Source organism: Penicillium samsonianum (genome assembly GCF_028829775.1).
Source record: "Penicillium samsonianum strain IBT 33392 chromosome Unknown utg000011l_segment0_segment0, whole genome shotgun sequence".
Lineage (NCBI taxonomy): Eukaryota > Fungi > Ascomycota > Eurotiomycetes > Eurotiales > Aspergillaceae > Penicillium > Penicillium samsonianum.
Genome location: NW_026643269.1, coordinates 4,744 through 20,535, shown reverse-complemented (window position 1 = coordinate 20,535; position 15,792 = coordinate 4,744). Strand labels below are relative to the sequence as shown.

The following is a 15,792-nucleotide window of genomic DNA, read 5'->3' as shown; positions in this document are numbered from 1 at the left end:
AGATTCCAATATATCTGATTTTGTCCATACGTTGTCATACAGCCAGATTTCTGTCAATAAAGATAGTGAAATTCCTCTCCCTCGATCGTCTAGAAGAGTTCGGAAGGTTGGACCCTCGAACCGCCCTAGTGGCGGGGCGGTTCGAGGGTCGTGAGGGTCACCCGCGGGTCACTGCCAGGTCTACCCCTCCCCCATGGGATAGGGATAATATCCTAATCCTCCCCTACCGATAGAAATTAACGAAGAAGATAAGTGGGAAGTCGAGAAAATACTTGATTCGAGGACTCACTACCGGAACCTATAATACCGAGTATAGTGGCTAGGTTATAACGTGGACTTATAATAGTACCCCACTAGCAATTTTAAGTATACACCGTAGAAGTTGTAGGAATTCTATAATTAATACCTAATAAAACCGGGCCCTCCCTTACGTCTATAGGAGTGGATTAAAGCGGTATAGCACGAGAACTTCCTAGACGATCATATTGATAACTGACAGAAATCTGGCTGTATGACAACGTATGGACAAAATCAGATATATTGGAATCTCTAACTAACTAAAATGACAAAACCCGCGTTTTCAACAATCTGGGCGGACATAGATGACTAACTGTAATATGCACTTTTGTATGGTATGGATGGTACCATGTGTCACATGATATTCAGGGTATTTTACCCTGTTTCCATCATGTATTCAATCTTAGTATTCGACAATAACGATAAACTGGCATTTAGGGACTAAATGCGTTCTTAGCCGGGGGTTATATTACGATCTAGAGATGACAACTGTAGTTCTGCCGTTGCTGACCGCCTGCCCGGTTGAGACACTTGGAGGATGGTGTTTATAGGGTTTGCACTAAGGCCCCACAAAAGGCCTTGGGCCAACCAATCCCTTTTTTCTTTCTCTTCTCTCTCTATACTTAGTATTTTCGTTGAATGCACTCTTTCTGTTCAAAGAACTGGCCGGTAACACCGTGAACCAACAAATGATGTTATATGATCGTCTAACTCTATTACGATGCAGAACACCCTTATATATCTGAAGCTTCCTGCCATGCAACAATCGTCTCTTTTTCGTGTTCTTGAAGTCTTCCCATTTCAGATAACAGTCGAGGATCAGATCCCAATCGGAGGTCATGCATATCAAGTTTCTGCAGGAGATGAAGCCCTTTAGAGGATCAAAGTCGAGATAGCTGCACATACATCGAGCAATACTTCCGGTGATGATCTTGGCCTCGTATGGTGGGGCCATCTTTACGGTGGAGGATCGCAGCTGAAAGGGTTGTGCCTTGCACTTTGTAGTCGGAGAGGCTTGTTTAGCATTCCTTGGCATTAAGGTCTGCGGACCAACGGAAGAGTGTAGGTGGTGACCCCAATCTCCGGAAGTACTGTACTTTTACTTTTAAGTGCTCCGTCTGAAGCAGTGGCAAATAGGTCGTGGGAGTAACGTGGAAGTGCAGCATGAAAGTACTATTTTGAAAGAAAGAACATGACAGGATGTTTTAAACATGAAACTGAAACAAGAACAATAAGCCACTCCCGCATTTGCGCCGCGGGGGAGGGGAAAACCTATCAGGGGAAAAAAACCCTCTCCGGAGTGATGCAAGTGGTAGTCATATCACATATCCACTCCTAATGCACCTTAATTTCGCGGCTCCCCATTTGAGTTCCTTTGATAATTTTAGCCACCTCGTTTTTGTTCAGCCGCTCCGCCATTTCCGCCGGTGTCTCGTTCATCAAATCCCGGATGTCTTTGGCAGCTCCAGCAGCAATTAACTGTCGAGCAAGCGTTTCATCCCCTCTATAAGCAGCCATGTGCAGAGCTGTGCACCCATACATATCTTTGGCATTCATGTTCGCGCCACTATTGACCAACCGAAGTGTTTCCTCGTTTTCTCCCTTAAAAGCCGAGGTGAGCATACAACTTTCAGCACTAAGACTGCCAGGTGAACTAATCACAGCCTAAACATCGATTTAGCGGAACTGCACTAAATATGTCAATCTGAAGTTTCACTTACATTTGTGCCTCGGCTGTCTATGACAATCTTTTTAAGGAATGCGGGGAGGTCATCATAGTCTTTACCATATCTCACCTCCTTGAGGGACAGCTTCACGTTCTTTTCACCATTCCTCATAAAGATATAATGTCGTTTTGTTAGATTTTCCAGCTCCTTATCAGCCCAGTCTAGGAGATGGCCAAAATTTGGATCATTGAGCCCTCCTTCAGCTCCCACAAATAGAAGCACCTCGGGACCATTAAAGCAAGACCGAAGAGCCGGCTGCAGAAACGAGTGTGATGCGACCCTGTTATAATCGCCGGGGTCAAGGACAGTAACCGCCGGATCACTCCACAGTCCATGGACATGCAGAATCCCTCTTAGCGGATCTGTTTTGGCGAAAAATCGACGTAAGGTATTCTCGTCATTTAGTATGATTGTCCCAGTCTTGCAGTGGCGGCTTAAAACGTCGTCATAGTTTGTTGTTATGATCCTTGCACCCGCTTTGTACAGCTCCCTGATACTATCAAGAACTGCATTTTCTTTGGTCTGCCCATTTTCTTTGTCCTGCCCAATATATTCATCATAGAGATCGCTGAACTGCAGTTCCAGCCAGTCTGGGAGTCGGTGGCAATTGACTAGCTTCGTTCTCAGAAAGGCTGCTGCACGCAATAATGAAGGAAGAGCGGTGGCCTTCCCAGATTTTCCAGAGTTTTCTGTGTCCTCTGCATTCTTGTGCCCAAGAATTTCTTTATAGCAACGAAGTTCCTGTCTCTCAGACTCTTCAAAATGAGCCTCGCATTCTTTTTCAAGATACTTAATACCGTCGAGTATTAACGCTCCCCATCGCAAATTTGCTGCCTTATCCTTCTTCTCTTTGTCAGTATAGTCAAGAGTACTGCATTCAATAGCACCCATGGTTACACCCGCACCGATCACGATTGTCAAATTACCGCTGGCAAGCGCCTGTAGTATCTTTTGGTGTTTTTTTGCTTCTTCGCGACTTGGCCCTTTAGAGGGTTGCGAAGTAGAAGATATAGAAGGAGCCATATTAACCTAAGAAGCTCAAAAATGATATAAATTGCATGTAGGTGAAGTAAAATAAGAAAACCACACAAACTTGGCGATTTTCCTTATATTTATACGCGGTGACCAGCACCTCCGCACAAAGGTTGCGCATAGGGAGAGGTGTAGGTTAGGCCTAGAACAGACCTAGGCCACGGTAGAGCATAAAGCTAATACTTGATTCTAGTACTAAGATCTAAGCTGAGGCTTGCATAATATGAACGCCATGGTGCCATTGTGACTTAACAGCTATACCTCTGGAAAATTATTGACATTACAATATAGGAAAAGAGGCGACGTTTATATGACATAATCCTTTTTGGGTTGCATGCAAATGGAATGTATTATAACCGTTTCGTTGGGAACAACGTATTTTCCAAAGTCTCGACCAGTTCCGTACCTTAGCTTTGTCTTCTGTGGACGAAATTCTTGGCCCTGACTGGAGAACAAAGATCAGCAGACAGTATATGGTTAACCATTTGCATCCAGAGATTATTAACTACAGAGGTGTGGGCGGACTGCTGGACAGGGTTATGGTCCTGGTTCTTGCGCAATTCGACAGTGATAAGACAATATGAATGAGCGTGTTGTATCAACAGGAGGGTCTAGCAGGATGGTGGAGCCCGCTAGCCTGAACCCGAAACAGTGTAGCAGCATTAGCTAAATATCGCCTCTGCCGCTGGACCCCAAATCAACAAAATGGATGCTTTGGAGAATCATTAAGGTCCCCGGAAAAATGAACTTGCCGCTCAAAGGTTTCAGTGCTACCAGGGATGTGTCATCATTCACTTCCAGCACTTAAAATGCGATACAAATCCTGTCCTTGGAGACTGGCAGTTAAATGACCGCAATGTTGAGAAACTTCTCAAAATATTTGAAAGTGAAGGTTGCGGCAACCTTGAGCCAGAACACAGAGTCACTGCCTTGATAAACCAAGAAACTCTGCCGTTTTTTCCTCCTCTGGGAAAATTCTCTCCATTCCTGCCCATCGGGTTCAGTAGCTAGCTTGGCGGCGATATTTGCAAAGGTTGACTGCTTGTGTGAGTAGGTTCGGTGCCCGGCTAGGTCCTTCTGTAGGCTTGTGTAGCTGGTCGGGGCTTAGGTGTCGGTTTAAATATGCCCAAAATCCCGAAACGTCTGCAGATAGAATATTCTTGACCTGGCTCTCGGATGCGAGTTCACTTAGATGGGAGAAGCATACGAAACAGGTGCTCTTAGGCCCGCGGACAGGAAACCAAATAAATACAAGTATGCGCAGCGCAATAGGGCAATTTATTCTTGACAGGAGTATTACAAGTAATTTATACAATTTTCTGTCACGTGATAATGTCTTTCAATACAATTTGACAGAAATCTGGCAGTACGACAATGTATGGACAAAAACCGATATATTGGGGGTAAAAGCCAGTATTATTGCGATGTTCAAGGAATAGAACCCACTGGAGTTATAGATATGTGGGGGGACTTACCACCAAAAGCCCGTTCGTATAACAGGACGAAATGATCTTTTCCCGTTCCAGGTTCTTATTCTTGGCTCACCAATTAGGTATCCGGAAAACATTCATGGTTGACATTAATCTGATTAACGGTAACTTTCAAATAGGGCTGTAGATCTCTGACTAACCAAACTTGATGATGTGTGATGAAAGTAGGACTCAAGATCCACAGTATTCTAGAGCGACATTTATTAACGGACAATGGTTATTGTAGTATGCTAGTGCATATTGACAAACCAAATCCAATTTTAAATTTGAATTAACTTACCTTTAACAAACTTAAGCCTAGACTGCTCCAGACCATGCCTAGCGGCATCCATTGCTGTTCAGAAGAGCGGGGATGTTGTTACATTGTACCGATTAAGAAAAAGCCACAAAGACTTTGTTGTGCTCACTATTGACCAACAAGTCACAGATTGACGTTAATCAAGGTTTATCTACCCCATGAGTTTAAGTGTCTGATCTACGGTTCCCCGTTCCCATATGAACCACGTATTTCCGTTGGCTGCTGTAACGTACTTTCGTTGGGCTTTATGGAAGTGATGCTAGATTACATTTACTATCCTGTTGATGGATTCTTTGACCGTTGCTTCTGGACTTTTCCATGGTTTTCTTGGTCATTTGATCATTGGGGTAACGCTGAAATCATATAAGTTGGTTGGGAACTAGTGGACTTGTCATGTGAAGGAATTGCATGACGATATGACCATAGTGTTGAATGTTCAGTTAAATCCCCGAAACCACGGTACATAGAGCCACACCTGAAGTGAGACTTATTTTTGCGTCCACTTCGGCATATATAAACCCCCCTGAAGTCTACTCTAGAGTTCCCTACCAGATTCAATCAAACGATCTACTGCTACCAATTACCTGGATTGCCCACAAGATTATTAACTACTAAATCATAATGGGCTTCACAGGTGAAACTCCTCAGGGTGGTGTCGCCCTGCCTAACAGTTACGTCGTGGCCTTAAAACCTGAACTTACTGACCAGGAGGTCGAATCGCACATTAATACAATCAAGAGCTTGGTTGATAATGCGCAATCTGATATTTCCGGCCTTGCTGGATCTCAGACTCAATTCGACAAATTTTCATTTGCACCCGGAGTTGATGTCAGCGACGAAGGGGAGCCTGATGTCGGTTTTCGGGGATATATGGGAACTTTCACCCCCAACATCCTTCAGGAAATTGAAGAATCACCATTGGTAAGATTGAAATCTCGCTTCTGCCAATCTATCGGTTTCTGCATATTTTTTCTCTCCTCCCGTTTCCATATTGTGCTTTGGCGGATTATTGCAATCTTAGCCTTTATCTGATTCACAAGTCTTATATAAGTTTCCACACTAACGAGGAACAGGTTGACTACATCGAAAACGATCAATATTATCAGGTCCAAGACATTCAACCCAACCCATCCTCATGGGGTTTGTCGCGCATATCTCATCTTGGTCCATTTAATGCTTCAAGGAATGAATATGTCTACGACCAAAATGAATCTGGCAAAGGTGTAACCTGTTACGTTATTGACACTGGTGTCAAAATTGGCCATCAAGTAAGCAAGCCACTTCGAACCAAACCAGCATTTCTAATACCGGATATTTAGGATTTTGGTGGACGTGCAAGGTGGGGTAAGACGGTTGTTAACGGTGCTCACGATACCGACAGCCATGGCCACGGCACTCATGTGGCAGGTACTATTGCCGGTACGAAGCATGGAGTTGCGAAAAATGCCTCCATAGTTGCTGTTAAAGTATTCCCCGACGGCTCCGGAATGACGTCTACTTCCGACATCATCAAAGGGCTAGATTGGTCTCTACATGATGCACAGGCGAAGAATAATACTGAGCGCTGTGTGGTGAACATGAGTGTTGGAGGACCATACAGTGCAGTCTTTAATAGTGCTGTAGAGAAGGCTGTTCAAAATGGAATCGTAGTTGTTGTGGCAGCTGCTAATAGCGGTGTAAGTCAACGTCTATTTCGCGAGTTTTTGCCACCCTACAATGAATATTTGCACGTAACTGACCTCTATACAGCAAAATGCAAAGGGATTTTCTCCCGCCTCCTCACCTGATGCCCTTACAGTGGGTGCCATAGATCGCCTCGACGCAATGCCATCTTGGTCAAACTGGGGCAGATGTAAGATCCCCCTTCACAATAGATGATCTATGGTTCTAATATTTTTAGTCCTCGACTTTAACGCCCCGGGTGTTGATATCGTCTCTTGTGGTATTGCAAGCGCCACAGCTGAAGCGACTATGAGTGGAACCTCTATGGGTAAGTTCTCGTATCGTGCGGGATCTCATTACAGTCTAAAAAATAATAGCATCGCCGCACATAGCTGGCCTTGCTAGCTGCTTACGCCAGAAGACGGAATTCGTCCCGTTCAAATCGCTCGCATATGAACTGCGTCTACGAGCAGAAGGAGGATGTAAAGTGTTCCCTGGACACGAATTTGGAACGCCCAATCTCGCTGCTGTGAACTCGTCAATTTAGGCCAGGTGATACCACAACACCGCTGTTCAGGCTAGGGTGGTGTGGTGCTGACAAGAATTGACCTAAGTCGGCAATATGACAAACATTCAATACTCAAGTAATAATCCGGGCTAATATTCGCTATCGCTTTTGTATTTTCCTTTTGTTTCAATTATTGACATTCTTTCATAGTGACATTGATTTTACTACGTTTAGGTTTTGTTGTTATTGTTTCGATTGTTGGTCCACCAGATTGTTTCACTTATTACCGGACTATTAGTCAGAGAAAATGAAAATATAATCCCACCTTGAGTCCGTGGCTATTGATTCTTTTCCTCTATCCCACGATGGTAGGAGCCTTGACGGTGAAGGCTCTTAGGGTTTTTGGACCTGCTATGAAACTCCGGATTTCTCGTAGGCTTCGAGGCAGAGTTATTGTCAATATTGAGGGGAAGTGTACCGATATGAATCCCAGGGATGCGGAGGTAATTAATAAAGTTTTTGCAAAGGCGTTTGCTTAAAACGATTAAAACTTTGGTAGGAAAAAAATGTCAATTTGAACCCATCCTGCTGCTCGTTGCACTATTTGTTCCTACTCTCTCAGTGGAGGGAATTGATATATAGAGTGCTCACGGTCATTCATTCACTAAACTTTTTTATTATGATTAAAATGCTTAGACATGTTCCCTGGAATATGAATAACTTAAATCTTTTAGAAGTCCAGGGGTTGTTGGTATGCGCATAAATCCCGACAAAATGTTGCGTTTGTCAAAATGATAGGCCGCATCATAGGCAGCCGCTGCACCACCTATCGCCTGGCCCCTATACCCTCCCATCTATTACATCTGGATCCACCTTTTCTACTTAAGCAGCTAGGCCGGGGCACAAGTCGGCGGCATGACTTGGATTATGCTACTTTTCGTATCTATCATACGACAAAATTGGATTCCCTTCCGTTTCAATACTGTTTTTCTTCAATACTTTTTTGGTCAGTTCTGGATTGCCACTGTGATTAGGCTTCAAACTATAAAGCTACCACTTGTGTAAATACATGAATCTTTTTGTGATCAGTATAATTGTTTCATGCTTCCTGTGGGCGAACTTTGAGGCTTGCCTAATACACCTGTTATCGTTGCCATTTTAACATATGAAATAAATGGGGGACTCCATTACCCCGTGTTTTTGTCTCTCTATAGAGACGGTGCGGTGGCAAGTTTTGTGCCAGTGTGGGATTCTAACCCAATCTTGTAGGAAGAGGGTGATGAAGCCCGACTTCCAATAGAGACTAAGACACTAATCACAGTGGTAACCGGTGTTCTTAGCACAACGCCACCTTTCCAACCAATCCGATGCGCGCCAACATGACCATGATATTACGAACTAGCACTTAAACTACTGATCTGAACAACAAGATCACCATCTCTGCAGAACAAATGATATACTCGACTAACTCATAGCCCTGGTGCGATCCAAAGAGGCAGTGAGAGAGGATGGTTCTAGAGCAAACGGACCACATGTTGGACAAAACAAGGGTGTCATAGTGGCGAATGGTCCCAGAAAACTATTCCTGCTCAATACGGGATCTTCTAAGGCAAGATATGGCTTGGGTAAATTCTGAACATATTTTATTTGAATTGGCACCCTCAGACAATAGACCATGTGCTAGCAATCACATCAGATAATGTATCGAATAACACCACATGACATTGAGCATCCAGGATTTTACCTAGTCACCTGATAATAAGAATGATTCCACAGCCATTTGAGTTCTACGTATCGTTCATATTATCCAGCTTAGTCTTAGGGACCTCTTTGGACAAATGAAAGCAAACCCAAAGAATAATATTGCGGAAATAGCCTGGTTCGATGACCGTGTATGCTCTGTTCGTGCAAAACAGCAGAGAAATTTCTCGCGTTTGATATTATTTGATAATTGCTCTACAAGAACAAATAGGCTAGTTTATTCGACACTAGACACTGGAAAATGAATGGTAGGGTGGCGTCAGTTGCAGCTCCTAGACTAAAAGTGGTTGGGATCATGGTCGAATTTAGCACAAGGTTACGGGCTCGGATGATCGACATTCATCATGTGGCGTACCCTAAATTGGCGGCTATGATCCACTTCGGACGCTAAATCATAAATTAACTTAAGGGCAAAAAGGGTTTAGTACTCTATACTTTTGTACAATAAATTCGTATTTAGATTTCCCTACCGCAACTGAATCCATAGCGAGCCAAGAGCACCAAATTCTAATTGTCTCTGGTAGGTCAACCCATGGTACCTACAACAATGGAAGCAATATCCGTAAACGGCCGAATAACCAGTGGCGAATTATGGCCCGGAAAATCTGGAGGGATTGAGGCAATCTAATCCTAAAAATCCGTCCCCACTTGGGATTCAATGCCGCATCTATAACAAAGTTCAAGAACAAACAATTTATGATCCATTGGAACCATAAGATGGTGGATCCAATCGTGAAGAAATCTATTTTTTTATTTTCTTTCCATCATACTACAGTCATCAAAGACTATAATCAGAAGTATCCAATCAGGTCCTTTAATCTCTCGTTATTGGGTAGCTTATTAGACAGATAAAATCAGTAAACTGAGTTATAAATATATCCATCGAACTGAAGGTTGGAAAATGAAACACCTCCACATACATACTATATAAAATTGGAAAAGGAGTTATATAGGAGAGAAAATAAAATGGAGAAGAGTAATTTAAAAAGTAAATAAACCCGCGTAGAGACTAAGAATGACTAGTAACCATATAAAAGTGGAAAGTACGAACTATAATATAAGGAAACTACGAGTTATCTAAGTTAAAGTCGTACCTTCTAATTTTAATATTACCGCGATTCACTATATAAATACTATTAAACTAACACCTCTCCGCCTTATAACTCGGGTAATAGAATAGGAAAAGAATCTTTAAAATCCTCGAGTAATTGTCACGATCTAGAGTTGACGACTGTAGTTCTGCCGTTGCTGACCGCCTGCCAGGTTGAGCCACTTGGAGGATGGTGTTTGCAAGTTTTGCACCAAGGCCCCACAAAAGGCCTTGGGCCAACCAATCCCCTTTTTCTTTCTCTTCTCTCTCTCTGTACTTAGTATTTTCGTTGAATGCACTCTTTCTGTTCAAAGAACTGGCTCGTAACATAATACTAAGTACCACTTCCATTTCCAAACAAAGCAGCACGACCGTACGGACCATCATTGTGATTGGTCTCGGTCCCGCTTTATCTCCACTTTCGTTCCTTGGCATCGTACAGCCAAGACTTGACTCGACCTCGAACTTAAAATCCACCAATCAAAATGGTCGGACCGAAACGAAACCCACCCACGAACCGTGGTAAGCAACCCGTTGTTGCTATGCCAGATAAAGAAGACAGTATTGAGCAGGAAGCAGTTACTCAAGATCCCGAAACCCCGAGACCAGTTGACACTAGTGAACTTAATGAAGATGACAATGCTGGAGAAGGTTCTTCTATACGCGAACGACTACACAAGACTCCGACCAAAGAGCGATTCTATGAACTTGCTCGTGAATACACTAAGCTGAAAGAGAGAAACCGAGATCTCGAGGACGAAGTGACTGTCCTCTAAGCCGATAAAGTTGAAACCGAAATCCTAATCACTTAGCTCACTTAAGAGAGAGAGGAAGTAGTTGCTCATCGTGATCATGCAGCTCGTGAGAGGGATCGTCTTACATTTCAACTCTTAAGTCTACAGCAGAACTCGAACCAGACCAGCTCCGGCGCACCGATTATAGAGGCCGTTACTACCCGCAAATCCACTAAGATACCTAACGCTCCAATGCTTAGCGATAGTAAAGAAGTTCGTTTTGAAACATAGGAAACCGTCGTCCGACAGAAGCTCGAGGCAAATGCAGATCATTACCTATTGCCAGTTTATCGCAAGCTCTATATGCAGAGTCGTTATGAAGGAAAAGCTCAGTTATATATCGCACCTCGTCTAAGTGCTAAGTCGAGTGCCCTATACGCTAATGCTAACGATATGATCGCTCATCTGAAAACCGTTTTCGCGAACCCGAATCGTCGTGCCGAAGCCTACACTACGTACCATAAACTGAAGATAAAACCGAAGGATAGCTTCACTAATTTCCTCGCTAAATTCATATAGCTTGCCGAGGAGGCTGTTATCGTCGAAGAAAACCGAAAGCGCGACCTATACTCAAAACTTCTATACCTACTTCAAAGCCAAGTGATATAGGCCGTGAACTAGGACTCCGTTCCCTTTAAAACCTTCACTTAGAATTATCAGAGCATATCTCACGAAATCAACCTATAGTAAGAATCGAAGAACACCTCCCGTTCTCGTTCTACCGTTCCAACTAGGAGTGGTAGTGGAACCGGAACAGCCACTAGTCAATACACTCCCCGTGTGAAGCGTGAAGGAAGCGCTATATCTACTAGTTTATCCGCTACCGAACGAGAGACTCTTATAAAGGAAGGTCGATACTTTAACTATAAAGAACAAGGACATATGACTCGTGAATGCCTAAAGAAGAAGTCGAATACCTTAGTCGCGGCTATCACTCCAACTCCACGTGTCGTCGAAATTCAAGAACTCGAAGACGACTAGGGAAAAGCTAGTGCCTAGGCGAAGTCTCCTACCTAGGTGGTCGTAAGGTCTCACTTTACTCGCTAGATTTATAAAAGTTAATCGGAGGTCCTAGAGATAGTTTAGTTTTTAACACTCAACTAATGCATAATGGACGCTCTTTTTCTATTTTAGCACTTAGTGACACCGGAGCAAATGGTTATATCTTTATAAACTTAGCAACGATTTTACTACTTAGAAAGCGATTTAGAATCCGAGTAGAACGACTCGATTAAGAATGTCCGGTCCGGGGCTTCGACGGAACCCCTAGCGAACCGATTACCTATATCACATTTCTCACTATTTATATAGACGGACGAATATAACGATAGGTTCCTATGCTCCTTACGGACTTAGGAAGATACGATATGATCCTCGGTCGAAAATGGTTCGTAGAATATAATATCCTACTTAATTGTCGTCGACACCGAATGATTTGGCCGGATAAGAAGACTCTTTTCGATAATATAGCGAGTAAGTTAGTAGTTCTAACACCAACTACTATACTTCAGAAGCCTAAGCATAATAGCTTTTACCAAGCAGACGTAGATCGACGAGATCGTCTCTTTAAACAGAAAGACTAAAAAATAGTTGAGAAGAGCGAATTTCGACATACTAGAGAGCGTTAGTACGGACATTAATAAACGGAGGAATAGAGGAAAATGGTTCGAAACTTAAACGATGAAGTCAAGGTGACAACTTCTAGAGATAGGGAGTCAAATAAGGAGCTTCCTCTAATCGATATAAGTGCCATTAGACGTATAGGGTTCAACCGTCTCTAAGAAAAAGGAAAGATAGACAAAGAAGTCGAAATCTTTACCACTTCACTTTACGAGATTGACCATATCATTGATATAAAGAGCACCCTAATTAAGGATCCCGAAATCGAAGAAATCCTATAGGCTCTTCCAGAAGAGTACCACGATTTAGCCGAAGTCTTCTCGAAGAAGAAATCCGACGAACTACCACCCTACAGACCTAGAGTAGATCACGATATCATTCTTAAGGTAGAAGCTACACCTAGGTATTATCCTCTTTACAAACTCTCTCTCGACGAGTTGAAGGTAGCGAAAAAATACATACTCGACAATTTGAAAAAAGGCTTCATCGTCCCTAGCTCAGCTCCCTATACATCGCCGATCTTAATGGCTAAGAAACCGGGTGGAGGACTTCGCTTCTACGTGGATTTTAGAAGGTTAAACGTAATCATGAAGAAAGACTATTATCCCTTACCTTTAATCGATAAGGTACTATAGCGAACCAGCAAAGCCAAGATTTTCACAAAACTCGATATTTAGCAAGGTTTCCACCGGATTCGTCTAACTCCGAAGGCTAAAGAACTCACCACTTTCCGTATAAGATACGGGTCTTTCAAGTACAAAGTCATGCCGTTTGGATTGACAAATGGTCCAGCGACCTTCCAAAGATTTATGAACAACGTTCTTAGAGAGTGTATAGATAAATACGCAATCGCCTTCGTAGATAACATTTTGATTTATAGCGAGAACATATAAGATCATCGTCGTTAAGTTAGAGAAGTGCTCCAACGTTTGAAAGAAGTAGGCCTTCAAGTCGCACTACCAAAGTGTGAATTCTTAGTGAGTAAGACCAAGTTCTTAGGGTTTATTATAAGTATAGATGGTATTATAGTTGATCCCGAGAAGATCAAGGTGATTCAGTCATAGATAACACCCACCACCGTAAAAGGAGTATAGTCATTCCTCGGATTCTATAACTTCTATCGTCGATTTATCTAGGGATATAGCGCTATTTCAAAGCCTTTACACCGGTTAACTAGACAAGATATTCCGTTCGAATGGTCCACCAATTATAAAGACGCGTTCCTACTTCTAAAGAAGAAATTGGTTAATACACCAGTTCTTCGACATTACGATCCGATTCGACGTATAAGAGTTAAAATAGATGCCTCGAACGGTATTTTAGGTGTAGTCCTATCCCAGTACTACGAAGAAAGCGACTTTTAGCACCTAGTGGCTTTCTACTTAAAAACAATACAACCGGCTAAGTTAAATTACGAAGTACGGGATAAGGAGCTACTAGCAATTATCCGCGCTTTATAAGAATAGCGACCAGAACTAGAAGGACTTTCACGGAAGGATCGTTTCAAAATCCTCACTGATTATCAGTCTCTCGAATACTTTATGACGACTCGACAGATAAATCAACGACAAGCAAGATAGAGTGAATTCCTCTCGCAATTCTATTTCTTAATCAAATACCGCCCTAGGAAGAAGAATATCATTATAGACGTACTTTCACGGAAGGATTTACCCTACACCGATAACAGCCGACAGTTTACTATATTACCTAAAGACTATCTCGAAGAAGGTGTTCGTCTAGTTGACTTAGTTCCTATCGATCTAGAAGATCTACAGACGCAAGAAATCACTAAGCGAGTGAAAGAAGCAAACCGTTAAAGTGTCGAACTTAATAAGTTCCGATAAATTGCTAAAGCTAGTAATAAGAGATAGACTCTACAAGAAGGATTGCTCTTATATAAAGGTCGACTAGAAGTTCTAGATCATCAGGATTTACGTATAAGACTACTAGACGATATACATCGTCAACTATTAACAGCCCACCCTAGAATTAAGAAGTTGAAAAAGTTGATCTCCAACCGATACCATTAGCTAGGTTGGGTTACCGATATAAAACGATATATTGACAACTATTTACTCTACAAACGAACGAAAACATAGAGAGACAAGACCCCTAGACTACTCCATCCTCTCCCAGTTCCAGATCGCCCGTGGTAGTATATATCAATGGATTTTCGTTTATTCCCGAAAGATCGCCATAGGTATGACGCAGTTTTTATAGTAGTTGACCGTCTAAGCAAAAGACTAGTATCTATCCCTTATTATAAGGATATAGATGCGAAGAAGATAGCTCGACTTTTTATCGATAATATCATTCGGGTTATAGGCATTCCGGAAACAATTATATTAGATAGGGGAGGTCAATTTATTTCGGAATTCTGGACTAAGTTCTATCGTATCCTCGGGATTAAGAGAAAATTGTCTATAGCCCATTATCCCCCAACTAACGGTCAAAGTGAGATCGCAAACCAATATATGGCTTAAAGACTACGTCCGTATATCGAATATAACCAGAACAACTAGTTAGAGATCCTACCGATAGTTAACTTTATAGCTTCTATCCTCTCCTAAGATATAACAAAACGATCCCCATTCTTTATTAAGCGGGGATACGAACCGACTATATCATTTAACTAGAGGGATCAAAACACTTTAACATAGAATGAGCAGGACGCAGCGAGTATGCTATCTCGATTACAAGATATCTAGAAAGAAACCAAAGAGCAAATTGCCAAATCCTAGCAATTGTAGATCTAGTAGGCGAATAAGCATCGATAGGAAGAAGATTTCGGTATGGATAATTATATCTTCGTTACGACGAAAGACTAGCACCTTACTCAGCCGAGCCGGAAGCTAGCTCATTTAACTAGTGGCCCGTATAAGATCATTAAGAAAGTCGGGAACTCGTACAAGCTTAACTTGCCTAATTCAATTCGAGTGCACCCTATCTTCAACCCGAGCAAACTATAGAAGGCTATAATAACTAAACCACTAAAGGGACAACATTCTAATCCTCCCCCACCGATAGAAATCAACGAAGAAGATAAGTGGGAAGTCGAGAAAATACTTGATTCGAGGACTCACTACCGGAAGCTATAATACCGAGTATAGTGGCTAGGTCATAACGTGGACTTGCAATGGTACCCTACTAGCAATTTCAAGCATACACCGCAGAAGTTATAGGAATTCCATAATCAATACCCAATGAAACCGGGCCCTCCCCTACGTCTGCAGGAATGGATCGAAGCGGCACAGCACGACAACTTCCTAGATGATCACATTAATGATGACAAACCGGCATTCAGGGACTAAATGCGTTCTTAGCCGGGGGTTATGTCACGATCTAGAGTTGACGACTATAGTTCTACCGTTGCTGACCGCCTGCCAGGTTGAGCCACTTGGAGGATGGTGTTTGCAAGTTTTGCACCAAGGCCCCACAAAAGGCCTTGGGCCAACCAATCCCCTTTTTCTTTCTCTTCTCTCTCTCTGTACTTAGTATTTTCGTTGAATGCAC

The 15,792-nt window shown here is 42.5% G+C and overlaps 3 protein-coding genes across 3 annotated transcripts; 1 reads left to right on the top strand and 2 right to left on the bottom strand.

The window, feature by feature from the left end:
* Positions 1-1,031: 1,031 nt before the first annotated feature.
* Positions 1,032-1,252, bottom strand: N7471_013920 (uncharacterized protein; the record flags this gene model as incomplete). The annotated part of the gene is made up of 2 exons (XM_057286638.1): positions 1,032-1,168; positions 1,204-1,252. 2 exons carry the CDS (start codon positions 1,250-1,252, stop codon positions 1,032-1,034), a joined length of 186 nt encoding a protein of 61 aa, XP_057128707.1.
* A 380-nt stretch (positions 1,253-1,632) lies between these two features.
* N7471_013919 (uncharacterized protein) lies at positions 1,633-2,915 on the bottom strand (the record flags this gene model as incomplete). The annotated part of the gene is made up of 2 exons (XM_057286637.1): positions 1,633-1,962; positions 2,019-2,915. The coding sequence occupies 2 exons, from the start codon at positions 2,913-2,915 to the stop codon at positions 1,633-1,635; spliced, it is 1,227 nt and encodes a 408-aa protein (XP_057128706.1).
* A 2,550-nt stretch (positions 2,916-5,465) lies between these two features.
* Positions 5,466-7,053, top strand: N7471_013918 (S8 family peptidase; the record flags this gene model as incomplete). Its single annotated transcript, XM_057286636.1, has 6 exons — positions 5,466-5,765; positions 5,918-6,112; positions 6,164-6,520; positions 6,594-6,696; positions 6,745-6,834; positions 6,884-7,053. The coding sequence occupies 6 exons, from the start codon at positions 5,466-5,468 to the stop codon at positions 7,051-7,053; spliced, it is 1,215 nt and encodes a 404-aa protein (XP_057128705.1).
* Positions 7,054-15,792: the final 8,739 nt, after the last annotated feature.